The sequence below is a fragment of the Nerophis lumbriciformis genome, linkage group LG23 (genome assembly GCF_033978685.3).
Source record: "Nerophis lumbriciformis linkage group LG23, RoL_Nlum_v2.1, whole genome shotgun sequence".
NCBI classification, from domain to species: domain Eukaryota; kingdom Metazoa; phylum Chordata; class Actinopteri; order Syngnathiformes; family Syngnathidae; genus Nerophis; species Nerophis lumbriciformis.
In genome coordinates, this window is record NC_084570.2 from 38,691,661 (window position 1) to 38,711,799 (window position 20,139).

At 44.8% G+C, this 20,139-nt stretch overlaps 1 protein-coding gene across 5 annotated transcripts in view; it reads left to right on the plus strand.

The window, feature by feature from the left end:
* The window catches only part of ptpn11b (protein tyrosine phosphatase non-receptor type 11b), a 143,850-nt gene that overhangs the window by 38,532 nt on the left and 85,179 nt on the right, over positions 1-20,139 (plus strand). Inside the window, exon 1 of one of the 5 annotated variants that reach the window (XM_061985587.2) lies at positions 795-928. The exons of the other annotated variants lie outside the window; for them this stretch is intronic. Coding sequence (XP_061841571.2) covers positions 921-928 — 8 coding nt within the window. The 5' untranslated portion in view covers positions 795-920. Of the gene's footprint in view, positions 1-794; positions 929-20,139 lie in introns of those variants that run through there. 5 annotated transcript variants of the gene reach the window in all.

Below are 20,139 nucleotides of genomic sequence, written 5' to 3' on the forward strand. Positions count from 1 at the left end.
GTGTGTGTGTGTGTGTGTGTGTGTGTGTGTGTGTGTGTGTGTGTGTATTTGCTCCTGTCAGAGCAAAAGTAGAAAAAAATATTGGGGGGTTTTTGCAACAAAAAAGTCAAATTAATCGATAAAATCGCTTTATTGTGTTTCTTTCAGCAACCTAGCTCAAAAAGCTACATGCGGAATTAGGTTTCAACTACCAGGAAATGTCAGAAATGGGCCAAAGGATTACGTTTTGGGGCTGATCCGGATCACCGTCTGTATTCAGGATTTTATTTTCCACTGTTGGAGATGTGTATGAAATTGTGTACAATTACACTGGACATACCTTTTTGAAAAGGTAATCCTGGGGCGTGACTACACGCTGGTACCACTCGCCACTTTGATTGTGTTTTTCTCCCGGGTCTGGGAGGCGTACTGCTGAATTGGCTGGATTGTGTGGACTTTATCCGGGCGACGGGCCGACTATGATCGGGTGTAACTACAGTTTCGATGTAATCTCCTGGCACGGACGACACAGCTGTCGTGTTCCCCGCAGCCTGCGACAAGACCTGGAGACCGGGTCGCTGGTCCTGGCACGTTTGTGTTGCCCGCCAGAGAAAGCTGACTCGGCTTTGTTTGGCGTTACTCGGGAGAAAGGTGCTGGGAGCTGTCAGAGGACAGGAAGGAGGAAGGGGGGTGTGGCGTTAGCACTTTCAGCCTCGCTCACGCTCATCCAAATCCCAGATTACAAGGCCTCCGCCCCCCTCACTCACCCCTGCACACGCCCTCTCTCACATTGGTAGATTGGCGCAAAGCCGCACGTTTTCTCTCAGTGGTCTCATTCCCTCTAACCCTCAACTTGCCATACCCTTTTGACCCTGGCTTGTGTGCCAGTGCTGGATGACAGGCTGCTGAAGCTAAGGTGTTTGTGGAAGTCTTCAACCAAAATGGTGAGGTAGGCAGAGATCATATTACCGTATATTCTTCTACCGATTACCGTGGTATGCGACTTACTTTCAATTGGTGGACCCTAGGGCTGCAACAACTAATTGATTAAATCGATTAAAATCGATTATAAAAATAGTTGGCGATTCATTTAGTGATCGATTCGTTGGATCTATGCCATGCGCACGCGCTGAGGCTACGTTTTTATTTTTTTATTTACTTTTAATTTTTTTTAACCTTTATTTATAAACTGCAACATTTACAAACAGCTGAGAAACAATAATCAAAATAATAGGGGTGTAACGGTACGTGTATTTGTATCGAACCGTTTCGGTACGGGGGTTTCCGTTCGGTGCGGAGGTGTACCGAACGAGTTTCCACACGGACATATTAAGTAGCGTACTGCACGTTGTGTAAACAATACTCAAAATGCCGGACATTTGAGGCATTTAAGAAACCCCGCCAAGACAGCTCCGCAAAAGAGGACATGTCCGGTGAAAAGAGGACGTATGGTCAGTCTATCGTAGCCGGTTAGCTGCTAGCATGCTAGCAAAAGAGGACATGTCTGGTGAAACCGAGCTAGGTCCTGACCATACGTCCTCTTTTCACCAGACATGTCCTTTTTTGTCGGGCGGTGTTTCTGAAATGCCTCAAATGTCCGGCATTTTGAGTTAGAGTTGCGTGTATTTTCAATGTACGTTCAGGGTTAAGAAAGTTAAAAACACAACAAGGTGTGCGCAGTAGCATTTGTGAGGGAAGGGCAGAGACAGAGAGAGCGAGAGAGTTGTGATAAACGCGCATGCGTCGTCAGGCTCTGCTTTTTATCCATAGATTTATCAGATTTAATTTTTTATTATCTATAGCAGGGGTGTCAAAAGTGTGCATTTTTGTAACATTTTCCTTGTTTTATTTGGCAAGTTGAAAGAACATGGCGCCAGTATGCTGTTTTTTTTTCAATAAAATACTGGAAAGGATAGAAATGTAGTTTGTCTCTTTTATCCGATTATTAATCGATTAATCAAAGTAATAATCAACAGATTAATCGATTATCAAATTAATCGTTAGCTGCAGCCCTAGGACCCCGATGTGTTCCAAGAAGTTGTTTGGTTCGAAATTGCTGCTTGCTAAAATAACTACCAACTTCTGCCATCATACTTAAGTAGTGGTTCACATGGACGACTCCCGGATCGCCCAGTCGTTGACCGGCGATCTGTACAGGTGGTAAGGTCATGGATGGCCCACTGGACGGCTTTAACGGTACGCTATAATCACGGATACGTATCCCAGTTTGAAGTTGTGTTTAAGTCACTGAGGACCACATTGCAGTTATGGCCGCCATCAGAGGGCCGTTTGTAACAATGCATTATATTTTACCGTATTTTGCGGACTATAAAGCGCTCCAGACTATAAGCCACACCCACTCAACGCAAAAAAAAAAAAAAAAATTCTCATATATTAGCCGCACTGGACTATAAGCCGCACCCACTAAATTCTACAGATAAAAATAGTTCTTCCATATATTAGCCCCACCGGACTATAAGCCACACCCACTAAATTCCAGTGATACAATTTTTTTCCATATATTAGCCGCACCAGACTTTAAGCCACACCCACTAAATTCTAGAGATAAAAATATTTTCCGAATATTAGCCGCACCGGACTATAAGCCACACCCACTAAATTCTACAGATAAATATAGTTTTTCCATATATTAGCCGCACCGGAATATAAGCCGCACCCACTAAATTCTACAGATAAAAACTGTTTTCCACATATTAGCCGCACCGGACTGTAAGCCGCACCCACTAAATTCCAGCGATAAAAATATGTTTCCGTATATTAGCCGCACCGGACTATAAGCCGCGCCCACTAAATTCTACAGATAAAAATATTTTCCGTACATTAGCCGCACCGGACTATAAGCCGCACCCACTAAATTCCACAGATAAAAATAGCTTTTCCATATATTAGCCGCACCGGACTATAAGCCGCACCCACTAAATTCCAGCGATAAAAATATTTTTCCGTATATTAGCCGCATCGGACTATAAGCCGCACCCACTAAATTCTACAGATAAAAATATGTTCCGTATATTAGCCGCACCGGACTATAAGCCCCACCCACTAAATTCTACAGATAAAAATAGCTTTTCCATATATTAGCCCCACCGGACTATAAGCCACACCCACTAAATCCTCCAGATACAAATGAGTTTCCATATATTAGCCGCACCGGACTATAAGCCGCACCCACTAAATTCTACAGATAAAAATAGCTTTTCCATATATTAGCCGCACCGGACTATAAGCCGCACCCACTAAATTCCAGCGATAAAAATATGTTTCCGTATATTAGCCGCACCGGACTATAAGCCGCGCCCACTAAATTCTACAGATAAAAATATTTTCCGTACATTAGCCGCACCGGACTATAAGCCGCACCCACTAAATTCTACAGATAAAAATAGCTTTTCCATATATTAGCCGCACCGGACTATAAGCCGCACCCACTAAATTCCAGCGATAAAAATATTTTTCCGTATATTAGCCGCATCGGACTATAAGCCGCACCCACTAAATTCTACAGATAAAAATATGTTCCGTATATTAGCCGCACCGGACTATAAGCCCCACCCACTAAATTCTACAGATAAAAATAGCTTTTCCATATATTAGCCCCACCGGACTATAAGCCACACCCACTAAATTCCAGTGATACAATTTTTTTCCATATATTAGCCGCACCAGACTTTAAGCCACACCCACTAAATTCTAGAGATAAAAATATTTTCCGAATATTAGCCGCACTGGACTATAAGCCACACCCACTAAATTCTACAGATAAATATAGTTTTTCCATATATTAGCCGCACCGGAATATAAGCCGCACCCACTAAATTCTACAGATAAAAACTGTTTTCCACATATTAGCCGCACCGGACTGTAAGCCGCACCCACTAAATTCCAGCGATAAAAATATGTTTCCGTATATTAGCCGCACCGGACTATAAGCCGCGCCCACTAAATTCTACAGATAAAAATATTTTCCGTACATTAGACGCACCGGACTATAAGCCGCACCCACTAAATTCTACAGATAAAAATAGCTTTTCCATATATTAGCCGCACCGGACTATAAGCCGCACCCACTAAATTCCAGCGATAAAAATATTTTTCCGTATATTAGCCGCATCGGACTATAAGCCGCACCCACTAAATTCTACAGATAAAAATATGTTCCGTATATTAGCCGCACCGGACTATAAGCCCCACCCACTAAATTCTACAGATAAAAATAGCTTTTCCATATATTAGCCCCACCGGACTATAAGCCACACCCACTAAATTCCAGTGATACAATTTTTTTCCATATATTAGCCGCACCAGACTTTAAGCCACACCCACTAAATTCTAGAGATAAAAATATTTTCCGAATATTAGCCGCACTGGACTATAAGCCACACCCACTAAATTCTACAGATAAATATAGTTTTTCCATATATTAGCCGCACCGGAATATAAGCCGCACCCACTAAATTCTACAGATAAAAACTGTTTTCCACATATTAGCCGCACCGGACTGTAAGCCGCACCCACTAAATTCCAGCGATAAAAATATGTTTCCGTATATTAGCCGCACCGGACTATAAGCCGCGCCCACTAAATTCTACAGATAAAAATATTTTCCGTACATTAGCCGCACCGGACTATAAGCCGCACCCACTAAATTCCACAGATAAAAATAGCTTTTCCATATATTAGCCGCACCGGACTATAAGCCGCACCCACTAAATTCCAGCGATAAAAATATTTTTCCGTATATTAGCCGCATCGGACTATAAGCCGCACCCACTAAATTCTACAGATAAAAATATGTTCCGTATATTAGCCGCACCGGACTATAAGCCCCACCCACTAAATTCTACAGATAAAAATAGCTTTTCCATATATTAGCCCCACCGGACTATAAGCCACACCCACTAAATCCTCCAGATACAAATGAGTTTCCATATATTAGCCGCACCGGACTATAAGCCGCACCCACTAAATTCTACAGATAAAAATAGCTTTTCCATATATTAGCCGCACCGGACTATAAGCCGCACCCACTAAATTCCAGCGATAAAAATATGTTTCCGTATATTAGCCGCACCGGACTATAAGCCGCGCCCACTAAATTCTACAGATAAAAATATTTTCCGTACATTAGCCGCACCGGACTATAAGCCGCACCCACTAAATTCTACAGATAAAAATAGCTTTTCCATATATTAGCCGCACCGGACTATAAGCCGCACCCACTAAATTCCAGCGATAAAAATATTTTTCCGTATATTAGCCGCATCGGACTATAAGCCGCACCCACTAAATTCTACAGATAAAAATATGTTCCGTATATTAGCCGCACCGGACTATAAGCCCCACCCACTAAATTCTACAGATAAAAATAGCTTTTCCATATATTAGCCCCACCGGACTATAAGCCACACCCACTAAATTCCAGTGATACAATTTTTTTCCATATATTAGCCGCACCAGACTTTAAGCCACACCCACTAAATTCTAGAGATAAAAATATTTTCCGAATATTAGCCGCACTGGACTATAAGCCACACCCACTAAATTCTACAGATAAATATAGTTTTTCCATATATTAGCCGCACCGGAATATAAGCCGCACCCACTAAATTCTACAGATAAAAACTGTTTTCCACATATTAGCCGCACCGGACTGTAAGCCGCACCCACTAAATTCCAGCGATAAAAATATGTTTCCGTATATTAGCCGCACCGGACTATAAGCCGCGCCCACTAAATTCTACAGATAAAAATATTTTCCGTACATTAGACGCACCGGACTATAAGCCGCACCCACTAAATTCTACAGATAAAAATAGCTTTTCCATATATTAGCCGCACCGGACTATAAGCCGCACCCACTAAATTCCAGCGATAAAAATATTTTTCCGTATATTAGCCGCATCGGACTATAAGCCGCACCCACTAAATTCTACAGATAAAAATATGTTCCGTATATTAGCCGCACCGGACTATAAGCCCCACCCACTAAATTCTACAGATAAAAATAGCTTTTCCATATATTAGCCCCACCGGACTATAAGCCACACCCACTAAATTCCAGTGATACAATTTTTTTCCATATATTAGCCGCACCAGACTTTAAGCCACACCCACTAAATTCTAGAGATAAAAATATTTTCCGAATATTAGCCGCACTGGACTATAAGCCACACCCACTAAATTCTACAGATAAATATAGTTTTTCCATATATTAGCCGCACCGGAATATAAGCCGCACCCACTAAATTCTACAGATAAAAACTGTTTTCCACATATTAGCCGCACCGGACTGTAAGCCGCACCCACTAAATTCCAGCGATAAAAATATGTTTCCGTATATTAGCCGCACCGGACTATAAGCCGCGCCCACTAAATTCTACAGATAAAAATATTTTCCGTACATTAGACGCACCGGACTATAAGCCGCACCCACTAAATTCTACAGATAAAAATAGCTTTTCCATATATTAGCCGCACCGGACTATAAGCCGCACCCACTAAATTCCAGCGATAAAAATATTTTTCCGTATATTAGCCGCATCGGACTATAAGCCGCACCCACTAAATTCTACAGATAAAAATATGTTCCGTATATTAGCCGCACCGGACTATAAGCCCCACCCACTAAATTCTACAGATAAAAATAGCTTTTCCATATATTAGCCGCACCGGACTATAAGCCGCACCCACTAAATTCCAGCGATAAAAATATTTTTCCGTATATTAGCCGCATCGGACTATAAGCCGCACCCACTAAATTCTACAGATAAAAATATGTTCCGTATATTAGCCGCACCGGACTATAAGCCCCACCCACTAAATTCTAGAGATAAAAATATTTTCCGCATATTAGCCGCCCCAGACTATAAGCCGCACCCACTACATTTTTGAAGAAAAAAAAATGAGTTTTCCATATATTAGCCGCACCAAATTATAAATCGCAGATATATACGTTGTGAAATGAGTTATGGTCATGGACCCACTAGCTGCGCAAGCTAGCTCTCCAGCCAGCGAAACCGACTCAACATTTTGGTGACTTTACTGAGGAATTTGGGCAACTGAAACCACATAGAAAGAATGCCATTGTAAGCTAATAATACTAACACAGACACACGTAAACGTGTTAGCATATTAGCTAATGCTGAAGACGCTAGCTTGATGACATTACGATAGCACGTACAAATATGCATATAGACACTCCTACAGACATCACACATGGGACGCTTTAGTAAGTAAGAATTGTTTTAGTTATATTGTAAAACTTACAAACGTTGCTTGGAGTGATGAATGAAGAATCCGTATGAGTAGAAACGCTACGGACGGCTAGAAGATGGAACGGGATTTCTGCTTCTGGTTGAAAGCACTAAATGGAAGGACACTGCAGCACCTTCTTTAAGTGAATTATTTTAAAAGATGGCGCCGTGGCACACACATTAACACGCCTTTTCAATGTATTTGCTTGTTTGTTTGTTTTCCTGGCCGTTAGCAAAGAAAAATCCATAAATCTGCCGCACCGTTTTAAAAGGCGCACGGTTCACACATGGGACGCTTTAGCAAGTAAGAATTGTTTTAGTTATATTGTCAAACTTACATACGTTGTTAGGAGTGATAAATGAAGAATCCATACAAGTAGAAACGCCATGGACGGTTTTACTTTTGGTTCAAGGCATTAAAACAGGAAGTACATTGTCAACCCTTGTCCAAAAGGTGGTGCTATAGCACAAACAATAACACACCTTTTCAGTGTCTCTGCTTGGATCTAATGAAAACTATTGAACACAAAACATTACGGCCTTCAGCCAAGAAACAATTGTAAGCCGCAGGATTCAAAGCGTAGGAAAAAAGTAGCGGCTTATAATCTGTATTGTATGAATTTTCTTCACGATACTACACAATTGCCTATGCATTGGATGACAGTGTTACATATATATTACGTACACTGTAAAGATACAGCTGTAGATTTTGCAGGTAGTTTAGTCGACAAAATGTTGTCGTAAAATTTACGGTGTTTTTTTACAGAATTTAAACGTTATGTACAGTATATCTGTCAATAGACTCCGTATGGAAGTGCTAAAGACTACTACATGGATGACGGGTAGAAGGCGCTGTTGAAGTGGAGGCACGTAGATCAGACCCGTCCACAAAGCAGCCCATCCTGAAGAGACGGTTATTAAGCGACTTGAAGATGATGTGTAAAACATCATCTATGCAAAATTTTGACCAACGAACCACCATTACATGTTATGTAGACCACAAGGAAGTTGCTTTAAATGTAGAAAACAATCATAATATGGAGACAAGAACACTTATGTTTTTCTTTTTTATGCATTCTAAATCGTAAATAAACATTGGCAAAAGTCAGCTAACAATAGAGGTGATGAGAGTAGCTCTATTCCGCCTAAAAGTGCTTTAAAAAAACATCGAAATACCTCCATCAAGGTTTTATATACACAATGTAAGTATATATGTAGTATCTAGTAAAATTCATAACATGTAATATTGACATATTTTGATAATTTTTGTGTATTAATTTCACAGACGCGTCACAACGTTCACCTTTCCTTCAACAGCAAGACTACTAATCATGGCAGACTTAATGAGAGACAAAATAGACTACTTTGGGACAAATGATGATCCAGAAACTTCTATTTTTGAGCCTGACCATAAGGAGGATGATCTACAAGTTTTAGAAGCTGTATGCCAAACAGATGCAGCTTTAGTCAAACACTAAGCATCATGTCGCAGTATTGCAAAGTGCTAAACCAGATATACAAACACAATAAAACAACCACTTACTGTACAATGTCTGCTCTCACTAGGATGTTTGTATCTTCCCGTGTAGTTGAAGAATTCATCATAATCCTTGTGAAGGGTTTTTACGTTGTCCATGGGAAAACGTGTGACAGTTTTTTGACGTTAAGAACTAAGCTGCCAGTTTTTTTTTAATTGTAAAATCTGTTGGGGTTTTTTGATTGATTGATTGATTGAAACTTTTATTAGTAGATTGCACAGTACAGTACATATTCCGTACAATTGACCACTAAATGGTAACACCCAAATACGTTTTTTAACTTGTTTAAGTCTGGGTCCACGTTAATCAATTCATGGTAGATTCATTGTAATTTTTACAATGTACAATTTGATGGATAACTTAATGCCAACAGTTGAGTATTTATTTTTATTTTAGCAAAACAATGTTTGGAATGTATGACAACATAATATTTGCAAGTCTAAAAGATATGCAATTGTATGCAGTATTTTCTTTTGTTAAGTACATATTTCCAGGCTTTTGCGGGGCCACGTAAAAAAAGATGTGGCAGGCCAAATCTGGTTCCCGGGCCTTGAGTTTGGCACCTGTGCTGTCGAGGAAGGAAATGCAAAACAAAACTGCTTCGTTTTTTGAGTGAATACCTTCGCTGTAATGAAACAAATCACACAAAAAGGCACAATAGTCTCGATCCAGATACATTGGAAAGTCTTGTTTGGTTCCCAAAGCTGCCAATTTGACCGTTTGAGGTCTTTGATACTAGCGCCCAGTTGTTGGATTTGACATGTGTGTCACTGAGATGGAGCCTTTAGTCTGAGTCCTCCTGTTGCCCCCATTGTTGGATGATTCCACAGCAGGATTAAATCTGGATTAGTGATAGTTATTATTTCTGTGGATGAATCTGTGTGAAGGATTACAAACAAGACAATGAGTAATCTGTTGGCCAGCTGACACTGTGACCTCTCGCTCTTGCTGATTCCTACATTCTCAATCTATGATCCCTGTCACCCACTCAAACACCTTCATAACAATATGTCATATACACACTGCAAGTATATATATAATGTAGTAACAACACCTTCATAACAATATGTAATATGTACAATATAAACACTGCAAGTATGTATATAATGTAGTAACAGACACCTTCATAACAATATGTAATATGTACAATATACACACTGCAAGTGTATATATATAATGTAGTAATAGACACTTCCATAACAATTTGTAATATGTACAATATACAGGCCTCAAATTTGAACTTTTTAAGGTCAAGGTAAGTGTTGCCTTAAAGGAGGGCTCGTATTTTAGGGCACCAAGGCAAGTTAGAAAGTTAGAAGGGCACCAAGGCAAATATTATTTTCTTTCGAGGCAGGAGATATATATTTATATATATATATATGTCTTAATAAGGTTATCCAAAAAATAGTGCTCGATACCGTAGTAGAGCGCAATATATGTATGTGTGGGAAAAAAATCACAAGACTATTTCATCTCTACAGGCCTGTTTCATGAGGGGGGGTTCCCTCAATCATCAGGAGATTTTAATGGGAGCATTCACATACCATGGATTATATAGGGCACAGAGTGGGTGGGTACAGGCTGGTGTAGGGGCGTGGTGATTGGCTCATGTGTTACCTAGGAGGTGTTTCCGTCTGTGGCGGCATGCTGTTACAATTCCGCTGCGCTTGTTGAGGGATGACAGGTCTGGACGGTAAATAATAAACAGTTTTTCTTTCAAGCATAGGTTGCATCTTTTATTACCACTATTGTAAGGTGTGCTGGATGCAAGAATTTGCCATGTTATTGAATATTCAACATTATTGTCTTTGAGGTCCCAAATGTGTTTGCTGAGTTCTGTGGTATTCCGCAGGTTTTGGTTCCTGAAAGAAGCCTTGTGATTGTTCCATCTGGTTTTGAACTCTCCTTCAGTTAATCCTACATATGTGTCGGATGTGTTAATGTCCTTGCGTGTTACCTTAGATTGGTAGACAACTGATGTTTGTAAGCACCCCCCGTTGAGAGGGCAATCAGGTTTCTTTCGACAGTTGCAACCTTTGTTGGTTTTGGAGTCGCTCTGTCCGGGGGCCGACGGCTCATTTGCAATTGTTTTGTTGTGGTTTGAGATGATTTGTCGTATATTGTTCATACAGCTGTAGCTCAATTTAATGTTGTTCTTGTTGAATACTTTTCTTAGGGTGTTGTCTTTGGGAAAGTGTTTGTCAATCAGATTGAGGAATTTGTGTCCAATGTTAGTTGAGACGTTTTTGCTGTATGGGGGGTTGTACCAGATGATGTCGTTTCGTTTTCTGTTCTTTTTCGGTTGGTTTCCTGGCGTGGGTTCATAGGTGAGGGTGAAATTGTATCCGCTTTCATCAAGGGCTTTTTGGTGCGGGGGGGTTGCTTGGTCAAATTCAGCTTTGCTAGATGACAGCATCGATAGCCTTTTATTAATTCCGGTAGGTATTCTTTTCGTGGTGGTGGGTGGGTGGTTGCTGTCATGGTGCACGTATTGGAGTGTTGTGTTGGGTTTCGTGAATGGTTGGTAGCTGTTATTTCTCAGGTTGAAAGTGACGTCAAGGAAGTTGACGGTTTGCTTGTTGGCTTCAATCGTGATCCGTAGGCCGTTCTCTTTGAAAATTTGGCATATGCGCTTCTTGGTATTCTCGCTGCTCCTTGGCGAGGCGCGACACACTGCCAGTCCGTCATCACGGTAAATACCAAGGTTCAGATTGAGGCTGGCGAGCTGGGAGAGGAGGAAACTCCCAACGAGTTCACACGTTTCTGCTCCGTCAAAACTTCCCATAGTGACGTCAAATGTTGCATTGTTCTTTTTTTGCCATGGTGTACTGTTGTGGATGAGAATGGAGTTTTTTGCGTGGATGATGATGTTTCTTTCGTTGCCTGTGATTGAGTCGTAGTCTGAGGCGAAGTCTAGTGCTTGAGTCAGTAGGTCTCGCGTGATGGAAGGGTAAAATTCTTCGATATCAAAGGAGATAAAGTTGTGCTGTTGTTTGTCTTGGATGTTGTTGAACCATTTGATTACTGCTGCTGTATTTCTCCATTGGTTGAGTGGTGTTTTGTCCTTGATTTTTGTGTTGACTCTGTCCAGGATTATTTTGCTGATTTTTCCTATTTCAGATTTAGTTGGGTTTATTAGTCGGCATGTTGGGTTATTTGCGAAGTTGGGTTTGTGGTCCTTCAATGTGATGAAGGCTTCCTTGTTGGCTGTGGCGTCCACCCTGTCCTCAATGTCCAGTTCAGCCGCGATCCTTTTATTTTCCAGGTGGATGTTCTGTAAGGTGCTGGGTTGTGCTTTTTTGTATGATTTGGTGATGCTTCTGTCCAGTAAGGTGTGATGTTCTGGTATGTCCATTCTGTAGAAGTTTGTGGTTTTATCGGCAGCTATGATGAGTCTTGTGATTTTTTTCCCACACATACATATATTGCGCTCTACTACGGTATCGAGCACTATTTTTTGGATAACCTTATTAAGACATATACTCCGCTCCAAATTGACATTTGTTGAGCACTGTACGACGATCAGAAATGGAAAAATTCAACATCGACTACTCCACGAAGAACATTCCCATACCCGCGCAGAATGACTACAAGCTAAGGCTCATAGAAAAGACGGAACACTTCCTAAGAAGGATGCGGTGGAAAGCACATTTTTTCCTCCACCCTGAAACAAAAGGAACGCAAAAGAAAACTTACGGATTCAAATCTACCAAGAACCCACCCACAGTTGAGGAACTAAAGGATTTTGAGAACGACATGCTCAAAATGATACAATCAGTCAAATTCAAGCCAATCCGCAACCCACTCCTCACCAAGCTGAAAAATGACAAGGAGCGCATCAAGAAAGTAAACAACCTCATCATAGCTGCCGATAAAACCACAAACTTCTACAGAATGGACATACCAGAACATCACACCTTACTGGACAGAAGCATCACCAAATCATACAAAAAAGCACAACCCAGCACCTTACAGAACATCCACCTGGAAAATAAAAGGATCGCGGCTGAACTGGACATTGAGGACAGGGTGGACGCCACAGCCAACAATCAGAATCAGAATCAGCTTTATTGTCATTACGCAAGGTAACGAGATTGAGGCCATTCCATACAGTGCGATGTGTGCATGCTAGAAAAACAATGTGCAAATATATAAAAATTTAAAAAATGTAGAAGTGCAATGAATATGGTGTGAAATGAATATATACATGAAAAAACAAAACAAAAACAGGGTGGTTGGTGGAATGGGTTATTGCACCGAAGAGAAGGCAGTTATGAGGGACAATGGGGCAGTCCGTTCAGGATGGTTACGGCCCTGGGGAAGAAGCTGTTCTTTAGCCTGTTTGTTTTGGTTTTAATGCACCTGTAGCGCTTCCCAGAGGGCAGCAGGTGGAACAGGTCAGAGCCAGGGTGGGTGCTGTCTTTGATGATGGCACTGGCTCTGTTGAGGCAGCGGGAGGTGTAGATGTCCGTCAGAGAGGGGAGAGGGCGGCCGATGATCTTCTGAGCCGTCTTGACCACTCTTTGCAGCCTCTCCCTGTCTGCTGCAGTGCAGCTGCCGTACCATACCGTAATACAGTAGGTCAGCAGGCTCTCGATGGACGAGCGGTAGAAGGTCAGCAGCAGGTCAGGCTTCAGGTTGTACTTCCCGAGGACTCTAAGGAAGTGTAGCCGCTGCTGAGCCTTCTTGATGATTGATGTGGTGTTGACTGTCCAGGAGAAGTCATTAGAGATGTGGACTCCAAGGTACCTGAAGGTGTGGACCCTCTCTACACGCTCGCCGTTGATGTAGAGGGGGGCAGGGTCGGTGCTGCTCCTCCTGAAGTCGACGATGATCTCTCTGGTCTTGCTGGTGTTGAGAGCGAGGTTGTTCTCCGAAGACCAGGCCGTCAGCTTCAGGACCTCCTCTCTGTAGGCAGCCTCGTCACCCCTGGAGATGAGCCCGACCACTGTGGTATCGTCGGCAAACTTGACGGTAAGGTTGTCACTGTGGGCCGGACTGCAGTCATGGATGTAAAGGCAGTAGAGGAGGGGGCTCAGCACACAGCCCTGTGGGGAGCCGATGCTCAGCGTGCGGGAGGATGAGAGGTGCGGGCCAAGTCTCACATTCTGGGGTCAGTCCGTTAGGAAGTCCCTTATCCAGGTGTTTGTGAGAGGGGGGAAGGCCAAGAGTGTCCAGTTTATTGCAGAGTCTGTCCGGGATTATTGTATTGAAGGCAGAGCTATAGTCCACAGAGAGCATCCGGACGTAGCTCTGCTGCTGCTCCAGGTGGTTCAGAGCAGAGTGGAGAGCAACAGCGATGGCGTCCTCTGTGGACCTGTTCGCCCGGTATGCGAACTGGTGGGGGTCGAAGTCTGGAGGGATATGGTCCTTGATGTGCTGGAGAACAAGTCGCTCGAAGCACTTCATGATTACCGGAGTGAGGGCCACTGGTCGGTAATCATTCAGGCTGGTGATGGGAGACTTCTTCGGCACCGGGATTATTGTAGATGACTTCAGGCAGGATGGGATGACTGCCTGAGCCAGGGAGAGGTTGAAGATCCTGGTGAGGGGGGGAGCGAGCTGGTGGGCGCACGTCCTGAGCACCTTTCCAGGTACTTCCTGGGGTTCACAGCCAGGAGCACTCGTCTGACACTGTGCTCCTGTACAGTGAGTGGAGTGGCGCCGGAGCCCGGTGGGGGCGGGGGCAGGGCTGGAGCAGATGAGTGTCGCTGGGGGGTTTCGAAACGGGCAAAGAAACAGTTAAGCTCCTCTGCCAGTGTCGCACTCTGATCTGCAGTTGTCATATTGCAGCCTCTGAAGTTCGTGATGTCATGAATGCCCCGCCACACCTCCCGTGAGTTTTTGCTGGACAGATGGGACTCTATGCACCTCCTGTGGTCCGCCTTTGCTTTTTTAATCCCTCTCTTCAGGTCGGCTCTAGCAACACTGCACAGTGCCCTGTCCCCTGACCTGAAGGCTGCGTCGCGGGCCCTGAGGTGTGTGCGGACCTGGCTGGTCATCCAGGGTTTCTTGTTGAGGTAAACCCGGATGGTTTTTTCCACAGTCACATTCCCGATGCAGAACTTTATGTAGTCCAGCACCGTTCCTGTGGCTGTCTCCAGCTCCTGTTGTTGGAAGAGGTCCCAGTCTGTGTGTTGGAAGCAGTCCTGAAGTTTGGGGAGTGCATCGTCAGGCCAGGTCATAACAGTCTTTGTGATAGGCCTGGCCTGGCGTCTGATGGGGGTGTAGGTAGGAGAGAGCAGGAGGGAAAGATGGTCTGACTGTCCAAGCTGGGGGAGGGGTGTAGCTCTGTACGCGTGCTTTATGTTGGTATACACGTGGTCCAGGGTGTTCTTGCCCCTTGTAGAACACTTCACGTGCTGGTAGAACTTAGGGAGTACAGTCTTCAGATTGGCCTTATTAAAATCCCCTGCTATGATATGAACACCGTCGGGGTGGGCCCGCTGCTGTTCGTTGACGGTGTTCAGCAGAAGAGAGAGCGCTGTGTTTACTTTGGCGTCCGGTGGAATATACACAGCCGTGATGATAACAACAGACAGCTCTCTCGGGAGCAAAAAAGGCCGACATCTAACAGACATGTACTCCACGTCCGGGCAACAGTGCTGTTCAGTGATTGTCCCGTTGTTGCACCAGTTCTCATGCACGTAGATACAGAGCCCCCCTCCTCTGCTCTTACCGGAGTCCTTAGTTCTGTCCCGGCGGAGCAGAGTGCGTCCGGCTAGCTGCATGCTAGCATCGGGTATTTCCGGGTGAAGCCAGGTTTCGGTGATAATCATAGCACAACAGTCCCGAACATAGCGGTTTCCAGCAAGTTGTAATTCCAGGTCGTCCATCTTCTGTACAAGGGATCTGGCATTAGAGAGGAACAGGCTCGGTAGAGGTGGCTTGTGGGGTTGTTTCCTAAGCCTGAGCAAGACGCCGGACCTGCGGCCACGCTTCTGCTTCCTCTCCCTCCTCCGTCTGCGCCGTCTCCCAGACCCGACAACAAACCACGGAGAGCCCTGTGCTCTCGCTATGTCATCTGGGATGTTGTGCTCGTGGTGAAAGTCGCTCGAAACAGATATCTGGTGCGAGTTACCGATATCCAAGAGTGACTGGCGGGTGTACCGGGTGTTTGCAGTACAGGTGGTGCACAAAAGGAAAAAAAACATGAAGAAAAGAAGGAAGAAAGAGCACTGAAATGGAGAGCCGTAAGCCGCGTCTGTGCGCGCCGCCATCTTGGAAAAAAACAAAACAAAACAAAAAAACAAAAACAAAAAAAAAACAAGGAAGCCTTCATCACATTGAAGGACCACAAACCCAACTTCGCAAATAACCCAACATGCCGACTAATAAACCCAACTAAATCTGAAATAGGAAAAATAAGGCCAATCTGAAGACTGTACTCCCTAAGTTCTACCAGCACGTGAAGTGTTCTACAAGGGGCAAGAACACCCTGGACCACGTGTATACCAACATAAAGCACGCGTACAGAGCTACACCCCTCCCCCAGCTTGGACAGTCAGACCATCTTTCCCTCCTGCTCTCTCCTACCTACACCCCCATCAGACGCCAGGCCAGGCCTATCACAAAGACTGTTATGACCTGGCCTGACGATGCACTCCCCAAACTTCAGGACTGCTTCCAACACACAGACTGGGACCTCTTCCAACAACAGGAGCTGGAGACAGCCACAGGAACGGTGCTGGACTACATAAAGTTCTGCATCGGGAATGTGACTGTGGAAAAAACCATCCGGGTTTACCTCAACAAGAAACCCTGGATGACCAGCCAGGTCCGCACACACCTCAGGGCCCGCGACGCAGCCTTCAGGTCAGGGGACAGGGCACTGTGCAGTGTTGCTAGAGCCGACCTGAAGAGAGGGATTAAAAAAGCAAAGGCGGACCACAGGAGGTGCATAGAGTCCCATCTGTCCAGCAAAAACTCACGGGAGGTGTGGCGGGGCATTCATGACATCACGAACTTCAGAGGCTGCAATATGACAACTGCAGATCAGAGTGCGACACTGGCAGAGGAGCTTAACTGTTTCTTTGCCCGTTTCGAAACCCCCCAGCGACACTCATCTGCTCCAGCCCTGCCCCCGCCCCCACCGGGCTCCGGCGCCACTCCACTCACTGTACAGGAGCACAGTGTCAGACGAGTGCTCCTGGCTGTGAACCCCAGGAAGTACCTGGAAAGGTGCTCAGGACGTGCGCCCACCAGCTCGCTCCCCCCCTCACCAGGATCTTCAACCTCTCCCTGGCTCAGGCAGTCATCCCATCCTGCCTGAAGTCATCTACAATAATCCCGGTGCCGAAGAAGTCTCCCATCACCAGCCTGAATGATTACCGACCAGTGGCCCTCACTCCGGTAATCATGAAGTGCTTCGAGCGACTTGTTCTCCAGCACATCAAGGACCATATCCCTCCAGACTTCGACCCCCACCAGTTCGCATACCGGGCGAACAGGTCCACAGAGGACGCCATCGCTGTTGCTCTCCACTCTGCTCTGAACCACCTGGAGCAGCAGCAGAGCTACGTCCGGATGCTCTCTGTGGACTATAGCTCTGCCTTCAATACAATAATCCCGGACAGACTCTGCAATAAACTGGACACTCTTGGCCTTCCCCCCTCTCACAAACACCTGGATAAGGGACTTCCTAACGGACTGACCCCAGAATGTGAGACTTGGCCCGCACCTCTCATCCTCCCGCACGCTGAGCATCGGCTCCCCACAGGGCTGTGTGCTGAGCCCCCTCCTCTACTGCCTTTACATCCATGACTGCAGTCCGGCCCACAGTGACAACCTTACCGTCAAGTTTGCCGACGATACCACAGTGGTCGGGCTCATCTCCAGGGGTGACGAGGCTGCCTACAGAGAGGAGGTCCTGAAGCTGACGGCCTGGTCTTCGGAGAACAACCTCGCTCTCAACACCAGCAAGACCAGAGAGATCATCGTCGACTTCAGGAGGAGCAGCACCGACCCTGCCCCCCTCTACATCAACGGCGAGCGTGTAGAGAGGGTCCACACCTTCAGGTACCTTGGAGTCCACATCTCTAATGACTTCTCCTGGACAGTCAACACCACATCAATCATCAAGAAGGCTCAGCAGCGGCTACACTTCCTTAGAGTCCTCGGGAAGTACAACCTGAAGCCTGACCTGCTGCTGACCTTCTACCGCTCGTCCATCGAGAGCCTGCTGACCTACTGTATTACGGTATGGTACGGCAGCTGCACTGCAGCAGACAGGGAGAGGCTGCAAAGAGTGGTCAAGACGGCTCAGAAGATCATCGGCCGCCCTCTCCCCTCTCTGACGGACATCTACACCTCCCGCTGCCTCAACAGAGCCAGTGCCATCATCAAAGACAGCACCCACCCTGGCTCTGACCTGTTCCACCTGCTGCCCTCTGGGAAGCGCTACAGGTGCATTAAAACCAAAACAAACAGGCTAAAGAACAGCTTCTTCCCCAGGGCCGTAACCATCCTGAACGGACTGCCCCATTGTCCCTCATAACTGCCTTCTCTTCGGTGCAATAACCCATTCCACCAACCACCCTGTTTTTGTTTTGTTTTTTCATGTATATATTCATTTCACACCATATTCATTGCACTTCTACATTTTTTAAATTTTTATATATTTGCACATTGTTTTTCTAGCATGCACACATCGCACTGTATGGAATGGCCTCAATCTCGTTACCTTGCGTAATGACAATAAAGCTGATTCTGATTCTGATTGTTGGCTGTGGCGTCCACCCTGTCCTCAATGTCCAGTTCAGCCGCGATCCTTTTATTTTCCAGGTGGATGTTCTGTAAGGTGCTGGGTTGTGCTTTTTTGTATGATTTGGTGATGCTTCTGTCCAGTAAGGTGTGATGTTCTGGTATGTCCATTCTGTAGAAGTTTGTGGTTTTATCGGCAGCTATGATGAGGTTGTTTACTTTCTTGATGCGCTCCTTGTCATTTTTCAGCTTGGTGAGGAGTGGGTTGCGGATTGGCTTGAATTTGACTGATTGTATCATTTTGAGCATGTCGTTCTCAAAATCCTTTAGTTCCTCAACTGTGGGTGGGTTCTTGGTAGATTTGAATCCGTAAGTTTTCTTTTGCGTTCCTTTTGTTTCAGGGTGGAGGAAAAAATGTGCTTTCCACCGCATCCTTCTTAGGAAGTGTTCCGTCTTTTCTATGAGCCTTAGCTTGTAGTCATTCTGCGCGGGTATGGGAATGTTCTTCGTGGAGTAGTCGATGTTGAATTTTTCCATTTCTGATCGTCGTACAGTGCTCAACAAATGTCAATTTGGAGCGGAGTATATGTCTTAATAAGGTTATCCAAAAAATAGTGCTCGATACCGTAGTAGAGCGCAATATATGTATGTGTGGGAAAAAAATCACAAGACTCATCATAGCTGCCGATAAAACCACAAACTTCTACAGAATGGACATACCAGAACATCACACCTTACTGGACAGAAGCATCACCAAATCATACAAAAAAGCACAACCCAACACCTTACAGAACATCCACCTGGAAAATAAAAGGATCGCGGCTGAACTGGACATTGAGGACAGGGTGGACGCCACAGCCAACAAGGAAGCCTTCATCACATTGAAGGACCACAAACCCAACTTCGCAAATAACCCAACATGCCGACTAATAAACCCAACTAAATCTGAAATAGGAAAAATCAGCAAAATAATCCTGGACAGAGTCAACACAAAAATCAAGGACAAAACACCACTCAACCAATGGAGAAATACAGCAGCAGTAATCAAATGGTTCAACAACATCCAAGACAAACAACAGCACAACTTTATCTCCTTTGATATCGAAGAATTTTACCCTTCCATCACGCGAGACCTACTGACTCAAGCACTAGACTTCGCCTCAGACTACGACTCAATCACAGGCAACGAAAGAAACATCATCATCCACGCAAAAAACTCCATTCTCATCCACAACAGTACACCATGGCAAAAAAAGAACAATGCAACATTTGACGTCACTATGGGAAGTTTTGACGGAGCAGAAACGTGTGAACTCGTTGGGAGTTTCCTCCTCTCCCAGCTCGCCAGCCTCAATCTGAACCTTGGTATTTACCGTGATGACGGACTGGCAGTGTGTCGCGCCTCGCCAAGGAGCAGCGAGAATACCAAGAAGCGCATATGCCAAATTTTCAAAGAGAACGGCCTACGGATCACGATTGAAGCCAACAAGCAAACCGTCAACTTCCTTGACGTCACTTTCAACCTGAGAAATAACAGCTACCAACCATTCACGAAACCCAACACAACACTCCAATACGTGCACCATGACAGCAACCACCCACCCACCACCACGAAAAGAATACCTACCGGAATTAATAAAAGGCTA